Source organism: Lacerta agilis, chromosome 5, assembly GCF_009819535.1.
Source record: "Lacerta agilis isolate rLacAgi1 chromosome 5, rLacAgi1.pri, whole genome shotgun sequence".
In the NCBI taxonomy this organism is placed as follows: domain Eukaryota; kingdom Metazoa; phylum Chordata; class Lepidosauria; order Squamata; family Lacertidae; genus Lacerta; species Lacerta agilis.
This window is the reverse complement of record NC_046316.1, coordinates 8,183,149-8,196,200: the sequence shown is the minus strand read 5'-3', so window position 1 is coordinate 8,196,200 and position 13,052 is coordinate 8,183,149. Positions and strand designations below refer to the sequence as shown.

Here is a 13,052-nt window from a genome sequence, read left to right as displayed (position 1 = left end):
GTAGGGTAGTTTGAGCAGAGGGCTCCCCCACCCCACCATTTTAATTTGGAGCTGGTAAGACTGAAATATTTTTATGTGTAGACCTTGTACCCCCTCCTCCGCCAAAGCACTTTTTATATTTCTCAAATTTATCTCTTTCCCTTAAATGACATATAAGTGGTTCCTTAGGAATGTGGAAAGGAGTTTGCTTCTCTTTTAGAAATTTCTGCTACCAGGTGCCAACTCTGTGGCATTGTCCAGTATTTGGCTTTTTGTATTTGTTGCACTCATACAATTGCACTGATTTCAAACAAGGGAAGGGCTAGGAGAAAAAAAAAACACAGAGGAGTGGGCAGAGAAAGGCCCAAGTATTCCCAGTTTTGGGGGGAAATGCAACAAGCTTATTTGCCCACTCAGCAGTTGCAGAGCCAGCTGCATCCACTTGCCAATTCTGCCAACTACAATTTACAGTGGGAGACCGTGTGTGTTTGTGTGTGTGTGTGTGATTATTCAAGGGCACTAACTCGGCTGTTGACTCAAGTCCCGCTGAAAGTAAAGGAGGTCGTACAGCGGCAATATTCCCTGTTCCCAAATATGCAGAACTTGCCCGCCAAATCCATTCATTTTGAAAATTATCAGGGGTAGGAAAGACATGCCCACCCTGCACATGACCCCCCCTCCTTCTTCTTTGGCGATCACTCATAGCCAAATAAGATTGTATCCATGAACACAGTCTTAACAGTGAGTCTGTGACTCTGGAGGCCAATTCTGGACCCACACATCCTTCCACAGTGGGGACATAGGTTTCCAGGCGGAAGTTGATCATGGTGGTGGTTTGCCAAACCTGCCTTCCTCTTAGCATGTTTCTCCCTTTTGTCCTGAGTTCGGGAGTCTTCAAAGCCCATGACACCTTTGGTCAAGGCTGTTCTCCAACTGGAGCACTCACAGGCCAGCGTTTCCCAGTTGCTGGTGTTTATATTGCATTTTTTTTTAATAGATTTCCCTGGAGACAGTCCTTAAACCTCTTTTGTCGACCACCAGCATTACGCTTTCCATTTTTAAGTTCGGAACAGAGTAGTTGCTTTGGAAGACGACAATCAAGCATCCGAACAACATGACCAGTCCAACAAAGTTGCTGTTGAAGAATCATCGCTTCGACACTGGCGATCTTCGCTTCTTCCAGTACACCGGCATTAGTTCGCCTGTCTTCCCAAGTGATGTGTACAAATTTTCGGAGACACCGTTGATGGAATCTTCCGAGGAGTTGGAGATGGCGTTTGTAAGTGGTCCACGTTTCACAAGCATACAGCAAAGCTGGCAGTACAATAAATAGCATTTCGGTTCCACTGCTGCGAACGTCGCGGACCTCACCCTGCGCTTCTGTCGGGAGAAAGCTGCACTCGCAGAGCTCAGGCGATGCTGGATTTCGGCATCAACGTCGGAAGATAGCTGCCCTGGTAGGAGAAGTATACTGTTATGTGTGACAGCAGCCGCGGCGAGCCTCTTGTGCTTGCAAACGGGATGCTTGGGGGTCGAAGAGCGCCTCCCTGCCGCGCGCTCCCGCCTTCCCGCGCTCCCTCCCGCCCCTTCTGCTTTTCGGGGACTTTGGCGAGGCAGGAACCAGAAGACCAACGCCTGCCTGCTTGCCTGGAGCTCCTCCCGCGCCGCCGCCGCCGCCGCCTCCTCCTCCTCCTCCTCCCGGCCTCCGTTCTTGGCGAAGCGTCTGGGCCGCTCCGCGAGCGGGGAGAGCGACGGCGCCGCCATATGCGCCGCACTGCGCCCCAGACGCCGCCGCCGCCGCCGCCGGAGGAGCCGTGCCCCTGACAGCGCGGTTCAATGGGCAGCTCCCACCTCCTCAACAAGGGCTTGCCGCTCGGTAAGGACCCGCCCGGCCAGGCCCTGCCTTTGCCCGCCGCCCGGCCTGCCTGCCTGCCTCCTGGGTCGTGGCGCGGCCGGCGGGCGCTTGGAGAGGCCGGCGAGGCTTCCCTTCCCTTCCCTTCCCCCCCTCGCCGCTGCCGCCGCGGCGCGCGCCCGCCCGCCCGGCTTTGTGCGGCGCGGCATTGTGCGTCTCGGGGCGCCTTTCGGAGGCGCGAGCCAGGCCCCCCTGCGTCTCTCCGCTGGGCGCGCGCGGGCGCGCAAAAGGGGGCACTCGGAGAGGCCGAGGGGGGACTTGGAGAGGCTCCAGCGCGCGCGCGCGCGGGTCTCGTCTGTGTGGTAAGAGGGAAAGGCGGCGAGGAGGGGGCGGGCGAGGGGGTCGGGGCTGCTGCTGGCGAGGGGAGAACAAGGCCCACCCGCCGCCTTGCCCGGCCAGGCTCCTTCTCCGCGCGCGCAGGAAAGGCCGGCTGCCGGGCGCGGCGGAGAGGAGGAAGGAAGGAAGTTGAGCGGGGACGCCGTGTCCCTGTTATTACAGTCTCACGAACGGGAAAGGGTGGTTTAAGTAAGGCCTTCGGGGCTGCGTGTGTGGTGGCCTTGTGGAGTGGGCGGGCGGGCGGCCCCGCGTGTGCGTGTGTATGCGTGGACCCGCGTGCAGCTGGCGGGCTTCTGTTCCGCCGATGTCCCGGAGGATGCGTTTGTTGTGGACAGCGCTGGCTTGAAAGGGCCACGATGTGGCAACCTGCGCACTGGCTGTGCTTGCGTCCGTCTCTGCTCGGATGCTCCGCTGCTCCTAACCCTGCAGTTAGGATGAGGTGTTGACACCACATGGATGGAAGAAGGCTGTGGAATGGAAAAGGGTACAAGAACAACCCCCCCCCCCCACTCCTAACTCTTTGTAATAGATGGCATGTGCAGTATAAGGCAGTTGAGGGTCTGGCGCTGCCCTTTTGGTTAGGGAATAAGGCAGGAACCATGCTTTGAAAATATTGGTTTTGTGAGATACTTTTAACGATTGCCAGAAAGACATTCGCTTTCCTGCCAAGACGGAGAAACTGCAAGCAAATCCCCGTTTAGTTAGTTTTAAAAATTAAGCATGATGAATCGGGTGAAGGGATTTGCTGTTGTGTGCCACCGTCCCCTTCTTTTTTTTGCAATGAAGCAAGTGAAATTTGGTGATGGCGGTTTTTGAAGCTGAGCGACACTGCTGCACCATCGCTTATGGAATGATTCACGCACCTTATACTCAGCAGGGCCTGTGCTCCGTGATATTATCAAGTTCAGCCTATTCGCAAAGCGAAGGAACAGAAAGAACCATGCTGATTTAAACAAATAATTCGCAGCAGTTTGGAAGGATCTCCTAGCATGGCATACTTTCAGGCTGTTCAGTAAATAACAGTTGAGGAACTCCTCCAGCTGACAAGAGAGAGCTTGTCTAATTCTAATCTGATTAAGTGGTGTATCTGCACTGTTACACCGCTAACAGTGCACAAGGCTAATATTAGCAACCCAGTCAGCATAGCTGCTTTAAAAATACTGTGCTCTATAAAATATTCTCATCAGTCACTGCAATGAACGTATTTTATACTTTTTGTGTGTTAACAAGCTTTGTTATTTATTAGATAAACTGGACAGATTTATCTACTACCTTTTTGCACATTAGCAGCTTCAAATAATGCGATTTTATTTATTTATGTTCTAATAGGGAAAGTAATCTTCATGCAGTGATTTAAAATTCAGACTCTGCCCTAGCACTTGTTTTATTTTGTAAAATGTAGACAGTTGTTGCTATATTAGGTTGGGTTATTATTGATTAAACATAGCCAGTATCTCCACAGAAGAATCTGATCTGATGCTTCTGCAGTAATATACAACTTCATTTTAAAAGCACGTTTCAAGAACTGTTTTTTTTTAAATTACATGGCATAGTAATAAATGCCTAACACAACAGTATCAAGCTGCTTCTTAGAAATTCTTGCTCAATTTTTTTTAATTACACTTGAAATGCAAATTCTAATTTTTTTTAAGGAGATATGTCATTTTTATATGGAATATGGTGTTTAGGATTAAAATTATTAATATGCAGATGCCATGGGTAAACTCCTAATGTTTTTGTGTTGCAATCAATTTGTCACATTCACAATAAGATAATCTGTCTTCATTTATGTTTAAGCAGTGTGCTCCAAGAATACCTTAGGAAAGGATTCCATATACAGGTGAAACTCGAAAAATTAAAATATCGTGGAAAGGTTCATTTCTTTCAGTAATTCAACTTAAAAGGTGAAACTAATATATGAGGTAGACTCATGACATGCAAAGCGAGATATGTCAAGCCTTTATTTGTTATAATTGTGATGATTATGGCATACAGCTAATGAGAACCCCAAATAACTTTGGGGTTCTCATCAGCTGTACGCCATAATCATCACAATTATAACAAGCAAAGGCTTGACATATCTCGCTTTGCATGTCATGAGTCTATCTCATATATTAAACTCCAGTAGCTAATGAAAACAATTGCTTACATAAATAGACTTTTCCACAATATTCTAATTTTTCGAGTTTCACCTGTATGTTACTATTTATTGGGTAGTTGTTACTTACCGGTAAATACTCAACGCTCCCATTTATTTTGTAACTTACAAGAACAAGTTAATAGAGTTTCACATTTTAATTAGCGCATTAAATTACAAAGGGAAATCCCCTATTCACTACAGTAAAATGGCCTGGAAACATAAAGTATGAATGCCAGAAGGACCCATTGCTTTATCCAGGATTGTATTAGCAGATAAAGTTGTCTAGAATGATCGAGATATTAAAGGATGACAAAGCATCTTGTATAAGGAAAGGTAGCACTAAAAAAGGAGGAGGAAACAAACGCAGAAAGGGAAAGAAATATAGTTTGGTATAATAAAGGAAATTAAATCAATGCAATGAAAAGCATTCTAAGAAGGGTGACTCCACTATTCATTTATTTTTTTTAGAACAGGCCCACATTTTCTTTACAGCTAAGGCCAGTTCTTCTAAGTAGTCAAATATTTTGATGATGCGTAGAGCACGAAAACCTTGGTTTCTTCAAGTTATGTTCAGACACCCTTTTACACATCCAAGCTTGTTGCAGTCTGCCCCTAGAATTAAAGTGGCATATCTAACTATTATAGCCAAAAGAAATGGTTGAACATAGAATTGGCTTCACACCTTTAGCACTGATTAGAAGATAACCCACATCCTTTTTAGTTGCTGAATTAGCTGAAGTTGGATTCATCTCCCCCCCCCCAAAAAAGACTGAATCAATCCTAAGGATGGCTTTCACTGCCTGGATGTAATGATTCTAGACATTGTGCAGGGTTTTGAAACTCTCTAGCATAACCATGGATCTGGAAAGGTGGGCAGAATTTCTAAAGCAAGCCAGATTGGGAGTAGAGTAGCTCTTGCATCAAATGTATTAACTAAAATTGCATTTGCAAGATTACCAGTCCTACTTTAAATGCATGCTCTTGTCCTAATGCAGAAAATGAATTATTTGACCACTTAATAAGTAGGACACTGGTGGTTTTCAGACTCTGCTCCTTAGAAGTTTATCAAGGGTTCTAAATTGGTAATGGCAGACAGGTTGCTCAAAAGAGAGCTTTTCTGTCATTACCAGTATTCTTTGCAATGTGCAGTCATTGGGGGGGGGCAATGGGGATAGGAGCAGAACACCCTCTCAGTTGTGTGGAACCACAGTTGTGTTGAGAAGGCTCCTGGAAAATACTTAAGAAACTTGACAAGCAGGGATTCTGTGGGGTTAAAAGGTAAAGGTACCCCTGCCCGTTAGGTCCAGTTGCGGACAACTCTGGGGTTGCGGCGCTCATCTCACTCTATAGGCCGAGGGAGCCAGCGTTTGTCCGCAGACAGCTTCCGGGTCATGTGGCCAGCATGATTAAGCTGCTTCTGGTAAACCAGAGCAGCACATGGAAATGCTGTTTACCTTCCCACCGGAGCGGTACCTACAGTATTTATCTACTTGCACTTTGACGTGCTTTCGAACTGCTAGGTTGGCAGGAGCAGGGACTGAACAACGGGAGCTCACCCCGTCGCGGGGATTCGAACCGTCTACCTTCTGATCGGAAGCCCTAGGCTCAGTGGTTTGGGGTTACTCAAACATAGGTTACCCAGCAGAAGAATTGCTGTGCAAAGATTTACTTGGTCATTTGAGTTTTGAAAGCCATTTATGCAGGGCATGAATGTTTTTCTAGCAGAACCTAAACAATATTATTCCAAGTCAAGGTCGGTAGAGCCATACTGGACTGCCATGACATTTTGTGTAAAACAGAATTCTGCTTGAAATTTGGATTTGCAGTGGGACTGGACTAGTTTTCAAAAGAGCTGGCCAACCCAGCTGAATTGTAAATTCCCAACAAAAACAACAACAACAATTTTTTCCAAGGGGCAAGGTGAACTGCGCAACTTCCCAGAGGAAATGATTACTTTGAAAGCTTACAGTTCCTATGGAATTTCTGGATAAATCTGCATTAGAAATCCAGAGTGGAGACTACATTTCCACAGAACTCATGGATCATTTTCTTCTCCTCTCCTTTTTGCCAGGCACTCCCAGCTGTGGCTGCAGTTAGAGAGCTCCAAAAATTAGCAAGAGAGCTCCAAAAATTAGCAGCAGGTGCTGAATAGCTTGAGTCGGGACAGATAATTAATAATAGTCCATTTTTTTTTAAAAAAACTGCGTTTTTGTGCTGACGGTCAGTTGCGCATCAGGGACCTTAAGTGAAGGATGATAACGTTTGGGCTTTTATTTCACGGTCTTGAACACTGATGTGGTGATGCACTCGGCCTCTGGGCTTGCAGCATTTCAAGATTGTAAAATCCTGCAGTAGTTGGCAGCGGAAACAGCACTGCAGTCAAAACCCAGAGCTTCTTAAAACCTCCTTTGCCCGGCCAGTATTTGTTTAATGAAAATGTAGTAAAGCATTACACCTGCAGGATGCAGCAGAGTCTTAGACCAGGAGGAGAACTTGAAAATCCACAGTTAAAAAGTTGGAACAATAACCGTAGTCAGTTGATTCTATATTGCAAAACAATGCCATTTGCATTTGGGGTGGAAGGCCTCCAGCTGAACATGAAAAATGAGTATCTGATAAATCCTCATAAGCCTTATGGGGAAAATGTCTTTAAAATGTTAACATAATAAAAAGTAGTAAGAATTATTCCAATTCCTGCTCCTGTTTTGGGATGGAGGAAGTGCATGAATGCCTTATTTTCTTCACCAAACCGTTGTTGGGCATTACAAATATAGGCCACCATAAAACATCCATATATACAATTTTAAAATATAAATAAGCAGCCACATAAAAATATGTAATAACAAGCATTTTCATTGGAGTGGAGGATGAAAGCCAACTTTTGAATATGTTGTTTTATTTTGGAGTCATCATCTTGTTTTTAAAATGTTCAGGAAAATGAATCGAAGGCCTGGATCTAGATTTTAAAAGGATTTCTTTTATCCTGGCATATTATAAAAAGATACTTTGTATTGGATATGAACTTTTGTATATCTTTGGATAAGTATTAATTTTAAAAAGGTATTTAAAATAAAAGGGAAGGGGACATGAGGTCTATACAGTTGGCAGAGGTAATACCAGAACCTGGGGTCATCAAAACACATCGATTGACTGCAGTTTCATAAAAAAGGAACAACTTTTTCTCGCAATGCAAACTTAAATTCTGGAAATACTTGCTATAGGATGTGGTGATGTCAATTAGCTTAGATAACTTTTAAGTGGGAACTGGGCAAGTTCAGCTGCAGTGTGCAGTTCAATTGCTGAAGAACAGCAGTCGGACAGGGCTTTTGCCCGTCTTTACAGGTTCCTGAATGCATCTGGTTGGGCCACTGTGAGAAAGAGGAAGCTGGACTGGATAGATTTTTTTGGCTCCAGCAGGGTTTCCCCCTATGTTCACGGCATGTGATGTGGCATGGGGTTGGGAGAGGCCTGCCATTCAAAGGTGGAAAGTCTATCCATTCCACTTGGCACAGCACAAACCTTGACCATGTCTGAAGTAGCACTCTGGGCCCTGTAAAAAATGCAGAGCCCTTCAACAATTATGGCTAGAACTGTATCACAGGGCTTGGATTCCCGACTGGGATGTGTGTACAGGTGAAACTCGAAAAATTAGAATATTGTGGAAAAGTCTGTTTATGTAAGCAATTGTTTTCATTAGCTACTGGAGTTTAATATATGAGATAGACTCATGACATGCAAAGCGAGATATGTCAAGTCTTTGTTTGTTATAATTGTGATGATTATGGCGTACAGCTGATGAGAACCCCAAATTAACAATCTCAACTTTGGGGTTCTCATCAGCTGCACGCCATAATCATCACAATTATAACAAAGACTTGACATATCTCTCTTTGCATGTCATGAGTCTATCTCACATATTAGTTTCACCTTTTAAGTTGAATTACTGAAAGAAATGAACCTTTCCACGATATTCTAATTTTTCGAATTTCACCTGTATGTACTGCCATCTGATAGGACAGAGATTGATTCACAGCCTGGCAGTAATTTCAGCACATGATTTCTGCGGGTGGCGCAGCCATTGGTGATGCATGCAACCTCGAAGGCCGCTTCATTCATTCCCTGATCCATGCAACATGTTTTGCTCTCTATTCATAGCTCAGTGGCCTTTGAACCTCGAACAGATTTCCAGGTAGCATGTGCACCGTGCCATATTCTTTTCATCAGTATTTTAGCCAAGGAGAGAGAGGAAGGCTGAGTGGGTCATGTCCGAGAAAAAGAAACATATCTGCATAGCAGTCTTTTGTTATACATCATTAGTTTCCTCTCTCTTAAGATGGAGGGATACATGGGGAAATCCAGATTTCAGGGGCACAGTGCTGGGATAAAACTGCCACAAATATAAGTATTTTCTCTATCCAGATTGGCCTCTGTTTGTGGGAAGAAATGGTGCCTACGGCAGCATCAGCTTGCAGTACAATGTGCTGTGACTCATTTTTAGAGCAGCTGATGGAGAGCAATCCACAGCAGTATTGCTGCTGGTCCATGTCCAATGTGGCAGCTGGTCCAGAGAGAACGCAACAGTACTGCATCTGTCCTATGTGCTCATAGAGCAGCTGCCTTGGATTGAAGAATGCAGCATGTTGGCCTGCATGAATTCTGATACCAGTTTTTGCACTGAGTTCCCAAACGAGACAGGTTTCCTGCTTTGTCATATAGACGTTTTGCCAGGACTGTAACCTTAAGCCCGGGGGTCGGCAACGTTTTTGGGGCATGGGCTGGTTCGCGATCCTGCAGACACCACGGTGGGCTGGAGTGCGTGTATGTGTGTGCGCACATGCATGCGCACACGTGCACAAACGCCATTTCCAGCACTCCTTCCAGCGCGGAGGAGGCGTGTGCAGCTTCCCATTGGCAGGAGGAGCTTCCTGCAGCCAATGGGAAGCCGGCCAGCGGTTTCGGCTCTGCTCCGCGCCGGTTTAGCGCGGCGCATGGGGTATGACCGGGTGGGCGGCAGGGTTCCATGGGCCGGTTAAAAGACCCCCATGGGCCGCTTTCGGCCCAAGAGCCTTAGGTTGCCTATGCCTGCCTTAGCCAAAGCAACGTGGTTTGGCACTGATTAAAAAGCCTGTATTCAGATTATTCTGACATTAAAAATATAATAATTAAATTAACAGAGACTAAATGTGTTATCTTCAGTTTAATGTTGTACATTCGTGCCATTATTACCAATTCCCTTCATTCATTTAATCTACTTTGCAAATAAATTTAATGTTTGCTGCTGCGTATCTCTTCTCATATCATGGCCTTTCCTGTTCATAAGATCAGATAAATAATTGGATTTGCTGGTATAAATTTTATGTGTGTTTTTATGCATCCCCCCCCCCCCGAGGAATATTCAAACTGGTACAAATGGAGGTGATGCCAGCTGGTCACTAGATTTGGAGTTGACGATTGCTGCTGCTTTTTGATGGTGGCAGTTTTCAATGTGCGATTTGGTTTTTAGGGCTTTAAAACCCAAGAAAGTTAGTTGAATGCAGCCCAATGTATTTTAGATCCACCTGCTTAGATAAAGAGAACATTTGAGAATTCCAGAGGGGAAAGCTTAACGATAATGGCTTCATTGTACTGTTTGTGTAGGAAATAACTAATTCAGTACAAGGGCGGTTTGGGAGTGCAGTAGATAATCTTCTTGATTCTCCAGTGTACTGTAAAGTTTCTGAAACATTCACAATGGGATTAGATTCACCTCAGCATTTTCAAAGGATCATATACTGTGTTAAGTTTCCAGTAGCTTAACCTTTCTACTGTTTGTCTGTTCTTACCAAGATGAAACTTTTTTTTAAAAAAAACTGTTTTCTTTGTAAACAAAGGAAAACATCTCTCCTGTGAAAGTGAAAAGATGAGAACTTGGCTATATATCCACACAAGCCTTCATTCATTCATTCATTCATTCATTACAATAATATAGCACTTTTCTGCCAAGTCTTCCATCTCCATTTCTGCAAGGCTATTCCATTCAGGAACATTTTCCTTGTTCTAAGCCTCCCCCGAGAGTGAAATTGACTAGATCAAAAACTTGTATATGGTTCTGGTCCAGTAATGGCCAAACTTGGCCCTCCAGCTGTTTGGGACTACAATTCCCATCATCCCATCTAACTTTTGTGTTTAGCTCACTCTATGGATAGGTGTTAACGTAACCTAAAGCAGCAGGGGCTAAACCAGGCATAGGCAAACTCCGGCCTTCCAGATGTTTGGGACTACCACACCCATCACCCCTGGCCACTGGTCCTGTTAGCTAGGGATGATGGGAGTTGTAGTCCCAAAACAGCTGGAGGGCCAAGTTTGGCCATCACTGATCTAGTCAACTTCACACTCTACTTAGTACTTATAATGGACTGCAATGGGGTGTTAAGATTTGAACAGTCTCTTTCCGACACTTGGTTGGCGTCCATCTGTTTCAAGAGACAATGGAGGGGTGTGCCTTCAGGGATCGAGAGTTGCAGGGCCTGCTGTGGCTGTAGGGCCAACACAGAGGAGACCTGCTTTGTTGCAGTGGGGCAGATGAAGGTTGTTCCGCTGCATGTGGACTATAGCTTTCCTTGCTTCTGCGCTTCTCCCAGTGGTCATTTCTCCTCTGGTCACTGCTGTGGGTACACAACCTGACATGAGGGATGGACTAATTCCGAGCACAATGTCTCTATGGTTATTAAGTTAAATTGGAGAATTAAGGAGGAATTTATGCCTGTTCCATCGGTCCTGTATTCCACCCCTGAGGCCCAGCTCTGAGGGCATTCTGGCCATTCCCTCATTGTGAGAAGTGAAGTTACAGGGAACCAGGCACAGGGCTTTCTCTGTAGTGGTGCCCACCCTGTGGAATGCCCTCCAGTGAGATGTCAAAGAGATAAACAACTATCTGACTTTCAGAAGACGTCTGAAGGCAGCCCGGTAATGTGTGATGTTTTACTGTGGTTTTATAATCTGTTGGAAGCTGCCCAGAGTGACTGGGGCAACCCAGTCAGATGGGTGGCATATAAATTATCATTATTATTTATGGATGGAATAATAATAATAATAATAATAATAATAATAATAATTTTTATTATTGAAGCACAACCAGGTGGGAAGGTATCTGTCCTGTTTCAGTGGTGCTCAGCGTTTCTTAAGCTGTGCTTTCTGTTGCTTTACTGAGAAATGAGAGCACATACATGGAGCTCACAATTAGCTGATACTTAGAATAATAAAATTGTAGAGTTGGAAAGGACCACGAGGACCCCCTGCGATGGAGGAAACACTGCAAAAGCCATCCAACCTCTGCTTGATAAACCCCCAAGGAGAATCCATCGCCTCCCAAGCGTGTCCAGTTCCGCTGCTGAACCGCTCTTACTGTCAGAAAGTATTTTCTGATGTTTAGTTGGGAATTTCCTTTCTTGTAACTTGAATCCACTGGTTTGGGTCCTACCCTCCAGAGCAGGAGGATACCAACTTGTTCCATGTGACAGCCCTTTTAGATATTTAAAGATGGCTATCGTGGCATGTTATTCGCCAGCTAAAGAAACTGCAAAACAACAACGATGATGTCATCTTCCCCCATATCTTTGTAGCCTGGGGCAATTGGTAATTAGCCCAGACAATGATAAATGTATTACATGGTTGTAACTGTCAGTTTGAACTTTTTTAAGTATGCGTGAGAGATGAGAAGGCTGCTGGCAGGGCAGGGCTGGGATTCATTTCCGGTGGCCGGTGGTCCCCCCCCTTTGCTGGAAGATCTCGAAATTGCTTCTTCCTTTTACAATCAATGCTTTTGATGGCTCTTGAGGCTGATCATAGAATTGTAGAGTTGGAAGGGACCCCCCCGAGGGTCATCTAGCCCCCTGCAACCCCCTTGATACTTTGGAAATACATAGGTGTCGTACCCAAGTTAACACTGAAGTTATACTGTGGGGTGGAGAATCATTTCAACCCTGAACAGATGGCTGGTTTCGAAGTCTGATAGTGTCAGTTCTGACATTCAGAAATACCTGAAGGCAGCCCTGTTTAGGGAAGTTTTTAATCTGTGATATTTTAATGTATTTTAATATTTGTTGGAAGCCGCCCAGAGTGGCTGGGGAGACCCAGCCAGATGGCTGGGGTACAAATAATAAATTATTATTATCATCATCATCATCATCATCATCTGTAGATGCAAGGCTTGAAGTTGCTGCGTTATTAAACATTCTTCTCATAGTCTTAATAGATAATAACTTTTTTTTTTTTTTGGTGAACGCTGCGAATTCAAAGGAAGCTATGCGTACTGGGAGGGCAAGGGTGCCTTTATGATTCCAGAGAAGCTGAAGTTGTCAGTGATGCTGATTCAGAGACTGCCTGCAAAGTATAACAGGATGTCAGATTTTGGCCTAGCTAGCCTAGGGATGTCTGTTCTGCCTGGCAACAGCTCTAAAAGGTCCCAGGCAGAGCTTGATAGTGGCAAAATGTGCAGTAGGCCTCTGTGTTCATTACTGGGGGCTGCAGTCCTGTGTTCTGTAAGGTGCAGGACCCCCTGATTATTTGTAAAGGGTGGTATACAAATTTAATATACAAAATAAATAGAACACAGGTGGACTTGCTCTGAGTAAAAAATGCATTGTTCTGTGTATAGTTGGTGAAATTTAATAATGTCTTAACACAAATGACATTTAAACCATAGCT

The 13,052-nt window shown here is 44.9% G+C and overlaps 1 protein-coding gene across 4 annotated transcripts in view; it reads left to right on the top strand.

The window, feature by feature from the left end:
- The first annotated feature begins 1,662 nt into the window (after nucleotides 1-1,662).
- Nucleotides 1,663-13,052, top strand: part of CTBP1 (C-terminal binding protein 1) — a 49,202-nt gene continuing 37,812 nt past the window's right edge. For 2 of the 4 annotated variants that reach the window (XM_033148394.1, XM_033148393.1), the window contains exon 1: nucleotides 1,663-1,855. In XM_033148394.1, coding sequence (XP_033004285.1) covers nucleotides 1,816-1,855 — 40 coding nt within the window. In that variant the 5' untranslated portion in view covers nucleotides 1,663-1,815. The remainder of the gene's footprint in view (nucleotides 1,856-13,052) is intronic. The other 2 variants (XM_033148397.1, XM_033148395.1) reach the window with 1 other exon arrangement.